The sequence below is a fragment of the Apaloderma vittatum genome, unplaced genomic scaffold, assembly GCF_000703405.1.
Source record: "Apaloderma vittatum isolate BGI_N311 unplaced genomic scaffold, ASM70340v1 scaffold30907, whole genome shotgun sequence".
Taxonomy (NCBI): Eukaryota; Metazoa; Chordata; class Aves; order Trogoniformes; family Trogonidae; genus Apaloderma; species Apaloderma vittatum.
In genome coordinates this window covers 287-18,246 of record NW_009726127.1, presented here as the reverse complement: position 1 = coordinate 18,246, position 17,960 = coordinate 287, and the positions used below count along the sequence as shown (strand labels likewise).

The 17,960-nt window shown below is 43.4% G+C and overlaps 2 protein-coding genes across 2 annotated transcripts; one reads left to right on the top strand and one right to left on the bottom strand.

Moving 5' to 3' along the window:
• Nucleotides 1-1,425: 1,425 nt before the first annotated feature.
• LOC104276749 (chromosome unknown open reading frame, human C17orf62) lies at nucleotides 1,426-7,255 on the top strand. The gene is made up of 6 exons (XM_009873173.1): nucleotides 1,426-1,510; nucleotides 2,719-2,760; nucleotides 4,036-4,109; nucleotides 5,093-5,189; nucleotides 6,398-6,542; nucleotides 7,126-7,255. The coding sequence occupies exons 1-6, from the start codon at nucleotides 1,426-1,428 to the stop codon at nucleotides 7,253-7,255; spliced, it is 573 nt and encodes a 190-aa protein (XP_009871475.1).
• A 3,957-nt stretch (nucleotides 7,256-11,212) lies between these two features.
• On the bottom strand, nucleotides 11,213-17,916 carry HEXDC (hexosaminidase (glycosyl hydrolase family 20, catalytic domain) containing; the record flags this gene model as incomplete). Its single annotated transcript, XM_009873174.1, has 9 exons — nucleotides 11,213-11,410; nucleotides 12,230-12,319; nucleotides 12,810-12,911; nucleotides 12,989-13,067; nucleotides 13,841-13,923; nucleotides 14,577-14,772; nucleotides 15,520-15,591; nucleotides 16,834-17,017; nucleotides 17,732-17,916. Coding segments are annotated over 9 exons (1,175 nt in total), but the record flags the coding sequence as incomplete, so codon positions are not given.
• Nucleotides 17,917-17,960: the final 44 nt, after the last annotated feature.

The following is a 17,960-nucleotide window of genomic DNA, read 5'->3' as shown; positions in this document are numbered from 1 at the left end:
GGGCGGGAGGGGCGCCGGGCCCGGTGGGATCCCGTGTGAGCTGCGGGGCTGGGCAGGAAAGGCATCGCCCTGCGTGGTCCTGGCTGGGTAGATGCTCGCGGTGAAGGTTTCAGGGTGCTGGTTCAGGTCGTTTTTGCGAACTCTCCCTCGGTCGAGAGCTTGGAGAAAGCGTGTGAGCGCTTCGTTTGATGCTGAAGAGCAGTTCCGAGTAAAACCCGCCGAATTCGAGTAAAATTAGCCCAGAAATACCTTTCTCTCTCTGCAATTGTAAAATCCTTACAGCAAAGCTTTTGTGTTTACTCGTAGGTACCTTTATGGCTTCTTTTATTAAGTGTGACTTTAATAAGCTGGTTTAGGGCATTTTATTCCCTGAGGCACCGATCCTGCAGGCACCTGCCTCTGGGGGAGACCTGACGCCGAGTTTGAGGTCGGCATGTTTGGATTTCACTGAATTACTATGGGGGGAGATGCCAAAGTTTGCATTAATGGATTTACCTGGTATGTCTATGAATTATAAATAGGGTGTGTTGTTTGTGAAATACGGTCAGATTTCTGCAGTGATCTTTACTTACTTGATAATTTGTTGCTGTTTTTTTCTTCAGGTGCAGGCAGGAGAAGGCTTTGTGGACACAGAAACGTTTTCTGGTATATTGAGAGCAGCTCGTGGGAGTAATTTGAAAATTCAAGTTTGATGCTCGACATCCGGAGGAGGTGGAGTGTGTCTTATGTGTAAGTGGTTTTATCTCTTTCGGTTTCGGATTCTCTTAGATGTGTTGCCGAGAGATTAAAATCAAAGTCATATGTGCTTTTTATTTAACTGAAAAGATTTGGGTAAGCCTGCTTCTTAAATGGGAAAAAACCAACTTCCTGGAGCTTTTTATCTAAAGTAACCAGTTGGTGCAAGTTGCAGGAGTGTCATGGAGTATCTAAGAAAAACAAGATGACTAAAGGACTAAAAATTGCGTGCTTTCCTTCCGTCAGAACCTGGATGCTCTTGGGCCTGCTCTCTAAGTATTTTTCTTGGTTATTCAAAAACTTACTGAATATTGGCATTCTTTTGGAAACCTGTTTTCACAGACAACTAACAACAGCTTAATGCGAACGTACTAAGAGCTGGTTCTGTGGGCAGAAGAGTTGGCTATTTAAGAGTTAAAGCGTCAAGCCAGTAGAAGGTGTGTTCATTACGTTCAACAGTAAACAAGCTGTTTTTCTTTGCAGTTTTTTTAAGTCGGTGTATTGCTGCTTTCCTGAGAAAAAGACTATGTTCTTACCCTGGCCATCTTTTATAGTCTAGATTAAGACTTGGTAAGTCCTGGAAAATGCTGTGAGTGAGTCTTGAAGTTGATAATGATTTTAAATTGTTACTTTTTTTTGTCTAGTGCGGTTTCATGAGTCAGACTGGGCTGTTGGGAGCTTTTTCTGAAGATGTACATGTTGGTTGAAAACCGCACCAGTTCCTACCTTCATCTGAAGAGGTCACCTGGCATCCGATCTTGGTCTCTCTTTGTTGGTAAGACCATAACATTCCTCAGTTTATTTCAGATCTTGCTTTAAGCGGAAGGGAGTCACAGAATGAATTCCTGAAAGAAATGAGAGATGCCTGTCTTTCAGGCAGTTTTCTTTCAAGACAAGGAATCATCCGTGCTTTGAACTTCTCCTTTAGCAGCCACTAAATGAGTCTGAAGCCTCCTCCCCAGTGTGGTCGTTTCAGTGTGAGACTGATAGTTTTTCAGTCTGTCCTGTGTAGAACCTCAGAGGCTCACAGACAGCATTTTAAGGAAGTCCTGGAAGGTGAAGAAAAGAAAGTTCATGATGTGCTGTGTAGCAATATAAATGTGGAACTTTTGAAGGGGATTCATACTTACCTTGGAACACACGTAGGTTTTCAGACACTGAAAAATCTGTGGCGGAGCGCTGGTGGGGTTTGTGCTTGCGCGTGGTTGACGGTGTGTGTCGGTGGCGCTGCGTGTGTGACATAGGAAGTCGTACAGGACGTTCTGAAAGGCATCTGGTTTTGAACGCTAAAGAAGCAGGAAAAAAAGAGTGGATGGCACTTGGGAGCACACGGAGAGAGCTGGTGGGGAGGATGTGGCACATCCTGCTGTACAGCTGCGGAGATCCCGTTGCAGGAGTGCTGCGGCGCTGGCGTTGCTTTGAGCAGCGTTGTCTTGTCAAACTCACGGAGACAAGATCTTCGCAGTGGCAGCAGCCCGCCCGGGGCATGAGGTCATCTGCTGCTGCGTCCTCCTCCGGGGGAGAAAGGAGCTGGCGGCTTCTGACACAGCCTTGTTGCATAAAGGAGCTGGCAGCTTCTGCCACAACTTGACTGCAGAAGTTTTCTCTTGGCTGCCCTTCGAGGGAAACGTGACCGTTGTGGTGCTGGGGGTCTGACGCTCCAAGTTGTGCTGCGCTCGAGAGGAAGTACAGGGTACTGGTGAGACCGAGAGTCCCTCTGAACTTCTGGTCCTGATTCTGTCAGGATCTTTTATTGCTGACCACAGCCCCTGTGCTTTTCGTGGCTCTGCAGAATGGGAAGGGTTTTTATACTGAGTTTGCAGGAAAAATAACAGACTTGCATATAGTGATCAGTGTTGCAATCACATTTATCTTTTTTTTTTTAAAAAAAAAAAAATTGTGAATATGGCTGTGTTTTTCATCAGGGAGTTTTAGATGGTTTGAGCTGCTTGTTTGTCCTAATTCTCTCCCCTCTCATCCTAGGAATAGCCTCCATCGGTTTGGCTGCGGCTTATTATAGCGCAGGTAATGGTCTATCATGGTTTTTTTTCCGAATTGTTTATTTCCTATTGATCTGTTTCTCATGCTGAAGACTCAACTCTGCAGCTTCTGTCTGGCCTTACAAAGGCGGCAGAGGTACCTCTCACACTTCATGGTGTGAATATTAAAATCCAGTAATTGTTTCCTGTGTATGGCTTGCTTTAATGTGCTTTAATGCTCTATTTCTTACTCAGCCTCCCTTTCCATTTGCAAGAGTGTTTTTAATAATGGTGTTTAGTACTCTGGGGCATTTTGTACTTTCAGTGTGTTTTATAAATGGGATTAGCTGGTGCTCACAGCTCTCCTGGGAAGACGTGTAATTGTTTGCCACCATAATGAAATGATTGCCTTGCCTTTGATGGGAGTGCTCTGTCCCAAACTGGTAAATTGTCACTGGCAGAGATTACTCACAGAAACACCTTTAGAGAAGAGGCTGCTGCTGCTGCTGTTTCCTGCCCCCTTGCAGTAGAGCAGAGCACTAAATCCCGGGTACTCTTTCCTCTGAGGAGTTTATCCTGCAGGCTGTCCTGTGATTCTCTTGCCGCATCCTGTTAATGTTGGATTTTAAAACCTAAGAGCAGGTAGCACCCTGCTACCAATATACTCAACATATTTTTTAAGGAGCAGAGTCCAGTGAAAGCTGCTTGGACACTGGCTACATCAGCCTATTTTTTTTTTTTTTTTTCTTAAGACATTGCAACAAAGTTTTCTGAAACGGTGTTGGGCACAGCTCTGCTCTGCCTTCCGTAAAAGCTGGAGTAAGCAGCAAGTTGCTTGGGCTGCTCTATGGAAACATTTGCAGGTCAAAAATGCAAGTGTGAGTTTGTCAGGAGGGCTGGCTGCTTCCTTTCCTATCGGAGCACTTGCTGCAGTGAATTTCCGTTGTCCCTTACCCTTGTCCCCTGCAGCACAAATGTTTGGTGGCTGTGAGTTTTGGGGATGCCTTTTAAGATGCCCTTGCTTTTAGAGAAGAGATGAGTAGTGATGTTACAGCCTTGCCAGTAATACACACACTTGTAATTGTGTAGTTTGGAGCCCAGCATGGATGGAGCGTTTGAAAAATATGTTAAGAGCTTCTGTACTTTTATCCTGGGGGCGAGCTGTAAAGTAGCTTGCGTTACAACTAAAACCAAACATGCTGCATCAGAGAAACTTGTTTTTCCTTTTGTTGCCTTTCGAGGGAGCATGTTGCTTTTAACTCTGTTTGAATACCAAGAAAAAAAATCAACCTAAACTTGTGTGTTTTCCTGTGTTGTTCAGACAGTTTGGCATGGAAGCTCTTCTATATGGCCGGGTGCTTCTTTGTGGCAGCGCAGAACCTGGAGCAGTGGGAGGTGAGGTGCTGAGCTGGGGAACTGAGGTTGGGAACAGCTGGTGGGGGCTGATTCCAGCAGCCTCAGTCCAAACAGACAAGTGACGCTTTTGGTTCTGAGGAAACCCTTGGGAGCTGCTGCACTAGGACTAGAATTAGGGCAATAATTTCACTTCGTAAGCATGAAAACATGAAGCCGAACATAAAGGTGTTTTGTAAAGGCGGACTTGCCCCAAACTGTTTTGCAGCTGTTACTTGCTCCTGTGTAAAAGAGGGAGAAAGACGAGTGCGTTAGTGGCTGCAGTGTGGTTTGGTACTTGCAGCTGCAGCTGGTGAGACCATCCATTAGGCAGGATAGCTCTGACTTTCCAGGCTACTCAGCCATTTCCCACTGGGAAATGTGGTGTTTGTAAAGCTGTTTTATAATCTTGTGGATGCTGATTTATTGGGAGTTGGACTGAGAGTAGTAACCTCTTCTATAGGATTGTCATCTTCCTGACCTGAGTTATTAGAATAAGCAAGGAACACAGATAAGACATCCTCTTTCCACTGTCAGGGATATTTTAGATCTAGTGTAAGCCTGTCCCGTGTAGCACAACACTGGAATTTTGGTGGAGTTAGTGACTGTCAGTGAAAAGTGTGAGTAGAGCTTATGTTCACTCTATGCTTATGCTGAGGCCAAAAGTGAAAGTTAGAGGGGCTCCAAGTTAGTGTTCAGATGTGATTTCAGGCAAATATTTTTATTACATGAGGGATGTGGCAAGAGGGGCAATAAAACCAGCTTTAACTTCCTTCTGCAGGTAACACGGGAGAAATGGTAAAGTTAAAGCCAAGAGCAAGATTGTGATTTTCACAGTCTGATAACAGAGGAGTGTCTCTAAATTAGCTATGGTTTTTTCTGTGTTACTAAGATTATTTTCCTATATAACTGTTTTTATTTTACTTTGTGTTGTAGCTAAAAATGGTGTGATTAAAAAAAATTGACTTTTTAATTTCTTTTTACAGGAAGCTATATTTGATAAAAGCAAGGGAACAGTCTGCCTAAAAACATTCAATCTTTACAAAAAAATACTGACCTTCTCGAAAGGAGGCCATGAGCAAGGTGAGAAAGCGGTATCGCTGGGAGCAGATGTGGTGGGCAGGCAGAAGAAATGCACGCCTGCCCATTTCATAAGCTGCTCTGGAGTTCTGTACTCAAATCAGTCACATCTAATTCCAGATTTATTTTGTTTGCAGGCAGCAGATGTAATAATCTGCCTCTTGGGACCCAAACGCCTTTTCAGGCTGGGGTGTTGAGTGCTTCTTGTTAGTTATTTTAATGCAAATGAACTGGGCTTATACTTTGCTTTCCATAACAGTCTTAGTCGCTCCTTTTGAGATGTCAATGTGCAGGTTTACGTTTCCTGCTGTGCAGGTGGGGCTGGTGGAAAAAATTTAAATTTTGGATCCAGGAGTTGAGAGTTTTGTAATCTAATCTGGTTTTGGTAGAAAGCAAATCTTTAGCTATCATATGCAAACAGGCATGTTGTATCCTGTAGATATATAATATGCACCTAAACCAGCCTATTCAGTAGCCTTGGCTTGAGGTCTCATTTCTTTAAGGAGTTCCCTGTTGGAGTGGCAAGTGGAAATATAATATGTGGCTTGTTGAGTCACTGAGACAGGAGCTCCACTGCAAGATGAAGTCGGACCCTCTTCAATGTTTGATTTTTTAAAATTTTTTTTAAATCCTACGTGCTAATCTAAATCAAACCAACTCTTGATACGCTTAGAAAACTGACAAAATTTGAAATGTCCTTAAGCTGAATTGGTTTGTGAACAGTTCATTTTGGAGGTGGAAGGTCAGAGCTGTTTAATGTTTCTGAACTTTTCTTTAGGGAATGTTTGTATGTTGGGGAGCTAAGCAGACCTCTTCCCGGGAGGTTACTTGGTAATACCTGTTTCAAGTAGTGTTAACGTGAGCGATGCAGAGATCAGCAGATGCTCTGAATGGTTAAATCTGTTGATATTTGTTCAATATCTATAAACTTAACACCCATTTACTTACTCTGCATGGAAAATGTCAATTCAATGAGTGATAAGTAATAAACTACTGGCCCTCAGTTCCTGGAGGCAGTGTGTTGTGCTGCCTAGGGACTGTGCTGTCCGAGTCGCCTCTCGTTTGTTTTGCCTGAGCAGCTGAGCCCTTGTTTGGCGTGGTGGGATTGCCTGTAGGGGATCGGAGCACAGAGCCCCAGTCGCGGAGCCGGTAGGAGCAGTGCCAGGAGTTCGATGCTAACGGACAGCTTTGCTTTCCGCGTCTGTCTGCAGTGGTGGCTCTGCTGAATGAGATCCGAGATGTGAACGTGGAAGAGGAGACGGTGCGATATTTTGGGAAGAGTTACCTGGTTGTGCTACGATTTGTCACTGGATTTTCACACCCGCTGACTCAGAGTGCAGTGATGAGCTATAGGAGGTACAGTGTGGACTTGCTGGTTTTAAATTAGAATGTGTAAGGTGGGAAATGCCAATTTCATGGGTCAGTAGTTGCCAGCTACTGAGACTCACCTTAGCTCGATCTTCATACTTGCTGATACGACCTTGTGTTACTTTGTGTAACTTTTTAAAACCCTTTAATGCTTTCAGCTGAAGACGTTTGGGGAACACCATCTCCCATCGGGAGACCGATCACATTTAGATAGCCAAGATCTATTTAGGCCTGCGTGTTCCCGTCAGGAGCTCAGCTGCGCGATGCCGGAGAGGTTTAATTCTATTTTACAAACATCTGGTGTATTTAACACTTAACAGAGGGTTTATTTGAAGCATTGGTAATAATGAATCTTGCAGCAGGGTCTGTGGGAAAAGGATTGATTTGTTCTGATGTGGAAGCAGTGGCTTGTCTTGATACATCCTCACGAGTGGGATGCTGTCAGTCGCGCTCGCTCCACCACGTGTTGACTGGCCCTTGCAGCAGTTATGCTCAAGAATTAGCCTGCCTCTTCTTGTCTTGTCAACACCACGGTTCCACTAACTCTGATATTGTTCCTTCTTTCCCACAGTGATGTGGAAGCAGTTGCCAAGCTCATCATTAGTTTTCTGGAACTGGACAGAGTAGAGAGCCCGCGTGATCTCTCTCAGAGCAGCGAAACCGAGGCCAGTGATGCGGATGAACCACAGGATAAATATTAAGAGTCGCCATGAGCTGAAGAAAGCAGAGGCTTTCAAATGTCTGGAAAACACACCAAAGTTCATTAGAAAAAGAAATTCCTCGTGATTTTGACCTGGGCATTTCTCCACGTGTGCGTTTACAATGGGAGGAATCTCTTGGGGCACTTTTTTTAGTGCTAAACTGCTTCCAAGATCCACACTCCCAGTATTGCTGTTGTAGAGTCTAAAGCAAATTCTGTTGTGGGTTTGTTTTTTTTTCTTAAACTCTGTTGCCTTAGTTCCTGCATGTGGGCAGAGCTGGCTTTTGAACTTTATCAGCTCACCAAACCTGCCTAGGAATGGTTATTAACGAATTGCCTTGAAACGATGTATTGCTGCCCCATTGATGGAGATACAGATGTGAACTTCCACTTAGCGCAAACATCTGCCGTGGGTACAGTCTATGAAATGCAGAAGAGTTGAACTTCTAACTTGTAACACAATGCTTTGAGGTTTCCTTGAAATGTTATAAATGACTGAAAGTATTGCTAAATTGGTTTAGAGCAGCAATTCGGTGATGCAGAAGAGCGGCAGTTTTATATTCTCTGTGACTGACTTGCCGTTAGATACCAGGGGAAAGTAAAGTTTGAGGGACTGTCTTGGAACTGGAAGTATCAGGTTGGTCCATTTGTTACACTGTCTTCCTTGTCGTGCATTTGCCAAGGAGCCATAAATAGGCAAAAAGATCACACTGATGATTCAACATCTTCGGTGTGTTTTAGCTTAATCCTGTTCTGCTTAACTTCTGCGCATAGACTACCCCGAGATGGAATAACCTCTTTCTAGACCTCACTAGTTCCTGTTTTACCTGTGGATTTAGAAAGGAAGGAAAGCACATCTGTTACTTTAGGTAGGGAAAAGACTTTTGCCAAACAACATGGCAGCCTTCTTGTATCTGTTTAGCATTTCCTCACTTGAAATGGTACTGAAATGCTAAATAATAACATTTTTTTTAAAATTTAACTTGCACTCATGTTTTAATCCAGGTGTGTGGTGTCCTCCATTCTGACCAATGGTTTCACAAATAGTTAAAATATGAATTTTCCAAGATTTTTTTTTAGTAAAAGCTACCTCTGTTAGTCAACATCTTCTGTCTAGAAGCAAAACTTGATCATGCCTGTGTCAGGACAAGAAGAAAGTTGTAAATAGCTGCAAGTTCTTTCACCATGCTAAAACTGCTTGTGTTAACGTTCAGTAGGTTTTCTTTAGGAATTGGATGATCTTAAGAGCTGAATTAGAAAATATTTACACGGTTTCTTGTAGGAGATGTGACCGGGGCAGGAGGTAAGTGTGTGGTCTGCTTTCACATGGGGTCAGTGGCAAATGGCTTCTGGCAGCAGATTCTTCAGCACTTAAAAGCACGTGCGTTACCGTTTCACAGCTCTACCTCTACGGCAGAGAAAGCGACGCGATGCAGCTTGGAGGGGCTGTTCAGAACAGCACGTGCGAACTCAGGGCAGGTTCTCTTCTTCCTTCTTTCGACTAGTTCACTCTGATCCTTTTTCCTGCCGCTTTTCACGGGTTTGGATGGTTTTCCTCACTTCTCTTGGGCCCAGCGTATTGAAAGGCCCAGTAGGCGCAGCCTTAGGTGTGTCTGATGTGGAAGTGGCTTGTACTAGAAGAAACTATGTTGAAAGACTAGTTCTGGTTAGGAAATTAGATATTCCTAGAGGAGCATCCCAGATGTATGTAAGGTTTTTGCATCTCAGGCTGTCTAGTGACTTGAGACTGGACAGCTGTAGTTTGCCTTACAAGGGATTTGAAAACCTGCATAGAAGATCTGAGCCCCATAAAACCAACCCTTTATCATGTCCTTTAATATAACTGTGATAAGGGCCAGCTGGGAGATGCTTCAGCTTGAGCGGCACATCGGAAGTGACTCGTGTGTCTGTGCTTGGATGCGATCGCGGCCTTCGCCCTCGTGCTGACCAAAAGCAAGAGCGAGTGTTGTACACAGCAAGGAGGCTGCGTTATCTAAGCTATAATGTAATATTCTGGTTATTTCAGAAAATGAGATATTCCAGTAACTAGGATCAATTGTGCAAGTCTCAGAGAAAATCAAAGTATTTATACTATTTAGCTGAGATCTCACTCTTGTACTGTATTTATGATGTCACACAGATACCAAAAACTAAGCTGGCTTACCTAGTAGCTAGAGTGCTAGTTCTGACACTGTAGTAGGCTGCTGAGAGACAAAAATATTTCTGGAGAATGTTTAGAAATTGATTTTCTACTTTAAAATTGCAAGTAGAATTCCAGCAAGGCCTTGTATATTGTCTTTTTTAAAAAAACCACACCCAACCCACTGATAAAATCAACTTTGGTAACTTGTTTTGTGTCACTGTCATCTTTTATGTTGTTTTTAATTAAAACATATTAAAATATTAATGGCTGTCTAAATTACCACTTGGTACAGACCTACTGATGGAGTTACTGGGGGGAGGACAGAAGCAGAGGAAACCCTTCAGCTCATGCTGCTTTCACCCTTTCACAGCACGGCAGCCCAGCTTTCAGTGTCATGTAAGGTGACAGATCCAGCTCCACGGGTTAGTGTATTTCCATTTTCCCTTTAAACCAAACCATCATGCCACGTGCAAAAAAACCCAACCAGACAGACATGTTTCCACAAACATTCTGAGTATCAAAGGATTTATTAAAGTAAAATAAATTAAAATCTCTAGTTCAAGGTATGTTACTTTTGGAATTGCGGTATACATAGCGTATTCTTTTAGGTAAAAAGCTGCACGTCGACCTAATTCCTGTAGCTCTCATTAAATGAGATTTGCCTTATGCTGCACTTCTTGTACTTTCTGAATTTAGAGCTGCGCTCTTTCTAATACGTTGTTCCAAGAAAACATCAATACCCATGCTTCCAAAATAAGACTTTTAAGAAAGCAGTAAGTGAAACAAAGAATATTTTGAATGCTCATGGTAAAAGTAGCTCCAGGTAAGTCCACAAAATATGTTGCTGTACATTATTAAAAGTTCAACAGTAGAGCAGAATAAAACTCAGCGTTTCACCCTCATTCAGTAACTTGAGTCGTGCTTCAAATCTGGATGAACCTGGAGTCCCACTCAGGTTTTACATAGTGAAGTAGAAGCCTTAAAGTGTCTGCGGGGATGAAACCGAACTGAGCTGAGAGGATGCTTTGGTCAAAAGCCAAGGAGCCCAATGTGTTAAGGCAGTTGTCCCTCAAATTGTCACTTTTGCTATTGGTGACAGATCCTTCCCTGGTGCTCCCTCTTGCTCTGCACTGGCATAGGACGGGTCCTCCTTCCCCCTCTGCTGTGACCGTGTGAGCAGCGAGACGGCCAGTCCTTGCTTGGGCTTCTGCCAATTTCCTCATCTCAGCTCATTTCCCGAGCCAAGCTGGATTTCAGGCTGATGGGTTTATGCCTTTCAAAGCCTGAAAAAGTCTCAAAATCTGCAACAAAGCGAGCTGCTGGGTGCTGTGGGAGGACTTGTGGTGGGCACAGCCCTGGCCACAGCTGAGAGATGCAGGAGTCGTGGTACAGAATGTAAGGACCTAAAGCAGTTTGAAGATCCCAAATCTTTCTTTTTATGGAAATTGCAAAGGGAGGATGTGTTGGATACTGATTAAAGGAGAACGTGTAGAACTTTTCCGGGTTATTGTTACGTAAGAAAGTATTACTACAAATACTGAATTTGGAAGAAACTGCTGCCCTGTACGGTAGCTGAGTTCTGACTCACTCTGCATTCTGTTACGCAAGGGGAGCGAATCTGACTTACCGGACAGGTGATTTAAGGCTCAGCGATGTGTTAAGACAGGATAATGAAATTAGAGTTGAAATGTGTTATACTAATAAATTCCTTTATGCCGTTAGGTCACTTCCATTTAATCACAGTTCTTGCTTCAACTCTCACGATGACAACCTCCAGCTATATAACTAGTTTCCCATTTCCACTAGCTGTGAGATCCCATAGAATAAGACTAATTGAAATGCCCCTGATTTTGTGCTTTTATTGCTTCATCTAAATCATCTACCACTTGCTGCAGCTTCTGTAGGCTGGGGTGGACATTCTCCTCCATCCACTCCTCCACAGTACACTTATGGAAAACTTGCTCCATGGCCGCTTGCAGGTCTTGCACCACAGCGTTCCACTTGGAGAGAAGACTAAGGGGAAATCAAAAGGAAAAAACAAACCACGTCTGCAGGTGAGCTCTGCCTCAAGGGAAGGCTAACTTACTGGGGCTTTTAAAGGGAGTAAGTACAGGCTTTAAAATGACTTTACAGGAAAAGAAGCATCTATTACAAGAGCTCAGTGGACTTGATTTTGTGCAGATAGCAAAAGGCTGATGCCGTTTGTGTGTCTAAGTACCATTAACGTTGGCACTTACCTTATGCAATGACTTCTAAAGTGCTGAAATGTGAGCTCAAAAAACCCCTGTACCCATTTTAACTGTAACCAAAACTCACCGTGAGACTTGTTGGGAATTTAACTCTGGCTTTTATCAGGAAGAGCGTTTTTTGGATGCAGTTGGACATTATCACAGCAAAAAAATGCATAAATTCACCATTTAGCGTGAATTGGCGTAACGTCTAGCACAAGCTCCAAAAAGCACCCACGGTGACGGGGAGACGGGAAAGGTCTGGTTTTATTCCAAACCCTGCCTGGAACCTGTGGCCCACGGGGAGCCGCTACGCTGAGGCCAACAACTGCTGCAAGATGCAGCACCTCTACACAGGAGTAACTCCAGATCTGAGGGAGAGTTTTTTGGAGATTTTGTACTTGTAGTCAAATAATTTATTCAACAGAAGGCAGACAAACATAAACATGTTCTTTTGTTTAAAACCATATTACGAATTCTTCATATTGTCTGATTGCCACTGATGCTTCTGAAATAATTAAAGGAAGCAGCGAGAACTCAAAAATTGAGTGCCCAAAATACCTCAGACTTTATTTCTCTTATAATGATAAATAAGTGGTGTTACCTTACTGCGTCTGGCTGAAAGTGATGTATTATTATAGGATGAATAATCTTCCTTTTTCTGTGGTAGGGGCTGAACCAGCCTGTGACGTATCTGAAAATGGATGTTAGTATGAGCAGGTTTTGCGACAGCAGTGACATGTATTGGTAGGCCGACAGGGAGGTGATAGGGCTTTAGCTGAACTCCTGCACAAAGAGAAATACTGCTTAAGGAGTCAGTAAATTTATTTCTACGTATCTTTGTAACTACCTTGTAAAAGTCTGTTTGTGGCAGATGAGAATAAGTGATCATTGCTGCAATTTAAGTTTTATTTCAAGCTCCTTTTTTGTAACCACACCATTAAAAAAATAATTAACAGATCTAATTCAGGACAGAACTAGATTCTTGAAATAAGACAGCAGGTAGCATTTAGGAATTCTGCTGAAATACTTTCAGTCTGCATCTAAATACTACGTTCTGCTGAGGTGTCAATCTATCAGGATGCGATGCCTGAAATCGCTTTGCTGGAGTTATGCCTCGTTTTGAGCCGATACAGCTCCAACCCTCCTGCAGACAGCCAGAGAATCCACATAAACCTTATTACCTGTTCCTGTCAAGAAGTTCATCCACTGATGACTTGAGGTAGAAACTAACTTGCGTCACAAGGGGAAGGATATTGCTCCCAGGAAAGGTCCCCAGATTTGTGCTGTCCAAAGAGGATCCGTTAGTTTCCGAACTTACCACGCAAGCAGAAGCATCTGAATCCTGCAGCTGGAATTTTACCTCATGAAAGTATCAGTTTCCAGGTTGGACATTCCCAGGAGCTTTTCCACATTTTCCTTAATCTTTTCAGAATAGCCACCTGACGGAAGACATTGCAAATCAGGAAAAGGAGCCCAAATAACCAAAATGTTGATAAAAGAGGGTTTTTCTAGAGCACTCTGCACCGGCTTAGTAGTTCTTCTTGAATGAGGATTTTTTAAAATGGAAAACAAGGAGAACAAGGGAAAAAAATCTGGGGGTGGAAGGAGTACACTGTCTTTCACATGATCGTCTTGTGCTCTGAGCTTTCCACTCAGGGTGCTGAATGTTCTTAGTGCCTTAGTTAAAACCAAGTAGGTTGTGGGTGTTTTATTCTGAAAACGAGAAGTGCAAAAAGACAAAAATTCTGTTAGTAACTGCCTCTAAAGAGACAAGAGTCTACGGGAAGTAGTCTACCAGTGTGCTGCCTAAGTAAATTTTAAGAAAATTGATTAGTTAAAACAACTTTTACATGCAAACAGGATCTAAATCTAAACAAAATTAGTATCACTTATATACTAGTCGTGTTTCAAATCAGTTTCAAAAGCAACTCTGGTTGTTTTGGTTTTTTTCCCCAGTATAAGCATGAAGAAGTTTGTGACCATTTGCAGGTTAGAACATAACAAATTATTAATATATACTATGGTTATTTTTAAATAATTAGGCCAAGCAGCTTCTCTGCTCCCACATCACAAACATGTATAATTTCTTGTTCAGATCACAATCAGAGAGCCAAACTGCCTTAAAATCTAATACGGCTGCGCCAACCTTAGGGCAAGGCCACTTCACTCTCGTGCTGGGCATTAGCTAAGAGCCAAGAAGTTGTCCCCGTACCGTTCTCTAGTGCCTGCAGACACACAGCCAGCGACGGAATTGCCACAGGGAGAAGCTCACACAAAACAGAGAAGTGATCATACCTAAAGAAGAAAACATTCCTTAATTAGACATTTCACTGCTAAAGCATACTAAAAAGTGTGAGGCTTTAATATTTCAACCCCTAAAATTCAGAGAGCTTTAGAAACACCAGTTGCTGTCTCAGAGTAGGCACCCTGTCCCTCTGAAAAGCTAAGTATTCCTGTTTTACTAATAAGAACAGATATAACCCAAATTACTTTTTCAAGCCAAATTAGGGTCAGAAATTGGAATTCAGCTCCCTGGTATTACCTTAGACCTCCTGACTGTTGCAGAAAAACCTTTTACTCCTTCGTTACATTAACAAGTTCTTCTTTCTTGGGCAACTTCATTCTACTTGAATTTACACCAGACATTCAGATCCACACCGTACATTAACTACACTTCCTACAAGCAGTTCAAAGTGGCACAAAGCACATTCAAGCCTTCAACTCTGCGGTCGTTGGTGTCTGCCAACGCCCCTGCTCCTGCTGATTAATGCTGTAGCAGTGGACTGGAACTCTGAAATTCACCCTCTGCAGGCAGCAGGCGAGGCCCAGCAGTAACCAAGAGGAAGGGTTGCAAAGTTCCCTTCTAAAACCCTTGGACCTCTGAGAGTTTTTTAGGGGAAGTTTGCTTCCACGTGATCTTTGGAAACATTTAAAAGGATGTTCCTTACCTTTGCCAGCCTGTCAGTGCGATACCTTCAAGGACATCACCAGGGCTACTGCTGGCCACTTGGAGCCACTGAAGGTGGTTTTTTAAGTGGTGTCCAATAAGCGTTAGAGACTGATTCACTCCTGTAGCTCCTTTAAAAGCACTGGCAAACCACACCTTGGAGAAACCACATCTACGATACTTCTCTATGAGCTGCACTGCAGTGAGACACAAAAGAACACCAAGAGGACAAGTTTTTCTCAACCTTGACTGTAATGCTCCAACTGAGAATAACCCAGGTCCAGTTACAACAGGGCTGCAGAGCCTTGTCCCATCAAGTTTTGAGCATCAGCAAGGACGGGAGATTTGACATCCTCTCTAAGCAACCTGTTCTGGTGACTGCCCTCCTGTGTTCACATGTCCAGCTACGATCTTCCACACCTTGAATTGCTAAATGGCTTCAGTGCTAAGCACTGTGGGCATGTAACAAGCACGCACATCTGATTCTTCTCTCAGCAAAGAAATATTTGTATGCACGTTAGATTCCTAAGGAGTTTTTCCTTTGAGTTCTATAAATGTATGAAGCCGTGAAGCTGTTTTTGTAGAGCCTTTCAATATGGAATTATCTGTTCCCACTGGCTTTAATACATGGAGAATTAATGTAACAGTGCTTGCGCAAAACCTCTCAGTCGCCCGTCAGTGATCAGCTGAAAGAATTAAGCAGCAGACAGTGCAAGTCCTTCACAGGAGAAACAAACAGAAAAGAAAATTAAAAATGGCAGCTATTATGTGAACTCAAACAAAGGTATGTTTATGCTACTAAAGCACTAAAAAGGATTTAACAAAAATAGGTTTTTTGGTGTCCAGCTATGGTATGTTTTAAACATACTACGCTGGTTTGGCTGTTTTGCTTAACGGGTAACAGGGCTCTTTGCTTCCACGCAGCTCCGCAGAGAAGTACAAACCTTTGCCCTCCACATCGAGGTCTGCTGCGTAATCCCAGATCATTGGCTGCACAAGTTGTGGGACCCCAGACTCTGAAAGGAACAGAGTTATTCTCAGTAATGTCGACCAGACAGTTAAAAGTGAGAACTAAGTACGTATTAGTGGTGCAGTAGCATGTGACTAGAACTAGCTGTGGCCTCTCACTAGACATCTTCACTTACAGTTGAGGTGCCCATGGGCATTTTTAGCCTGGCCAGGGCTTTGAGCGTGCAGGTTCACCTGCCGGGGCCACTTAGTCCTTAGACACCTTGAAACCACTAATATGGGTCAGCAGTGACAACTCACCAGAGATCCCATTTCATGCCAAGCCCATCTCATCCTTAGTCCCTTGAATTTGTCAGTATACCTGCTGGGTTGAACTGTCGGAGCTGCAGACTCTACATGCAAGATTTCAGCTGAATTCAAAGGAAATATTCACCCCTTACGTCAAGAGATTGTCTGAGCCGTGTTTGTAGAGAACTTGCCTTTTCAAAATGCTTTTAAAGTACAAATAAAGATATAGGTTTAGCTTCAAATCCCTTTATAATCAACTCCCTGACTAGTTTTAAACACGAGAAGCCAATTCCTTGAGAAACTGCAGTAAATTCTACAGAAATTCAGCATTTTTAACAGCATCCCATTTTAATTTGTTTAGTCATTGCCTCTGGTAGTAGAGTGCACTTGGCTGGATGCTTTGCTGCTCTTGTGGAAACTGCATGGGGCCCCTCCAAGTTTCTGGGGATGACTGCCCCCTCTTAAAGCCATGGAAAGGTCAGTCGCTGCTGGGGGGGCTACACAGCTCTTCAGTATCAGAGCTCCTCATGCTGTGTGCTACAATCCCACACACTGCCAAAGAGCCTCACAGGGTCGCAGCTTCTCCGTGTGAGTCTGCACCACGGGAACCAGACACTGCATGGAGCAACCACTAACTTTAGAAGGTGGTGAGAAGCATTCAAATTCAGAGTACAACCACCAATGCTAATAGGTTTGGGGTTTTTTTAATGTATAAAAAATGTAGAATTGCTGGCAACTACTGCACAATGACTGTTTTATCACTGTATTACCAGCTGGAAAACTGAAGAGAACGTGCCGAGACCTGCCCGCAGTAATACAAAAAGCCTGTGACGTAGCCAAGGACTACATGTCTCTGCTGTCTAGCCTAATGGATCATATCTCAACTATTCTCAGATTTCTTGTTTTCATTACTTTCACCTGTCAAAAAACCCACTTTAACTGCCCACGTAAAATTTTTTGTACGCTACGAGGTCTGACACAGCCCAGCACTGGTCACACACCTGCCAAGGCTTCCTCACTCATCCCTCTGAGCATGTCGTCCCACACGATGGGCGTCACGGCAGGGTACGATGAGGCCACACAGCTGGCCACTGCTCTTATGTGGGATAAGCACAGCTTCTCTAGGGTGTTATCTTGTTGCTGCAGCCACTGTTTTGACTCCTCTCCTTCGCCAAGGTAGTAGACCTGAAACACCAAGCAAATAATCCTGACTTCTTTTATAGGAATAGGAGGAGAGGGTTTGTCACAGCGGCATCAAATCATCCAATGTTCAAAGCCTATGGCAAAGATATGACATGCTGAAGTAGTATTTTGTTTTACAAAAACTTGCAAGTCGCCTTCTGACCTTGCCATTTGTTCCTGAAGAAGAGGATTCAAAATGCTGAACAGGACAGTTAAGGTGATCCCAATGAATTTCAGGGATCTGCTGCCACAGGGATGGTTTTAGAAAGCCCTGAGAAAGGAGAAAACCTGAGGTTCTCCTCCTCAAGGAGACAAACTACTAAGATAAAAAAAAACAATAAACACTTCCCACCACAGAAGGGCTTATTTTGAATAACCTGGCCAGAACAACGAGCTAACATCTTAGATCCAAACTCAAATTATTCTTGGTGAATACCTCCAGTTGGTACCTCACTTTAAATACTCATTTAACCTAAACCCAAATGCTGAGTTAGCTTTAAGTGTTTTCAATACTTTCAATACTACACTCAGATCAATGACATCCTGTGCTACTGGAATTATTTATTGTATAAAGGACTTTTCTACGCTGGCTTGAGTTGTTTTCTGTTCCCAAAATCCGATCCAAACATGGCCCAGGCATCACTGAAACGCAGAAGCCTCGTCCCTTACCATCATTTCTCACAAGAAAAAAAATTCCTGGCTCAGGAGAAGTCCCACCTCATCACACCCGATGTGAAACCATTTCACATCTTCGTGCAGTGCCATGACCTGGTCAATCATGGCTTTCACCAGTGCCCGGGACTCCTCCTTGTGCGGGTTCAGGGCGTTGGGAAACACCTTCACCTCCCGGAGATGAGCGAACTCTTTGTGCTTCAGCACAAACTGCAAGAGAGAGGAGAGAGCTTGGGGAACAACCGCGAAATGAAGGAGACAGCATCCTCCTCCT

What these genes read in the sequence shown, in the direction of transcription:
- LOC104276749 (XM_009873173.1), top strand. Translation starts at nt 1,426, where the DNA reads ATGTACATGTTGGTTGAAAACCGCACCAGTTCCTACCTTCATCTGAAG. An exon ending in ATCTTGGTCTCTCTTTGTTG is followed by an intron (nt 1,511 to 2,718) that starts GTAAGACCATAA and finishes CTCTCATCCTAG; the next exon opens with GAATAGCCTCCATCGGTTTG. An exon ending in GAAAGGAGGCCATGAGCAAG is followed by an intron (nt 5,190 to 6,397) that starts GTGAGAAAGCGG and finishes GTCTGTCTGCAG; the next exon opens with TGGTGGCTCTGCTGAATGAG.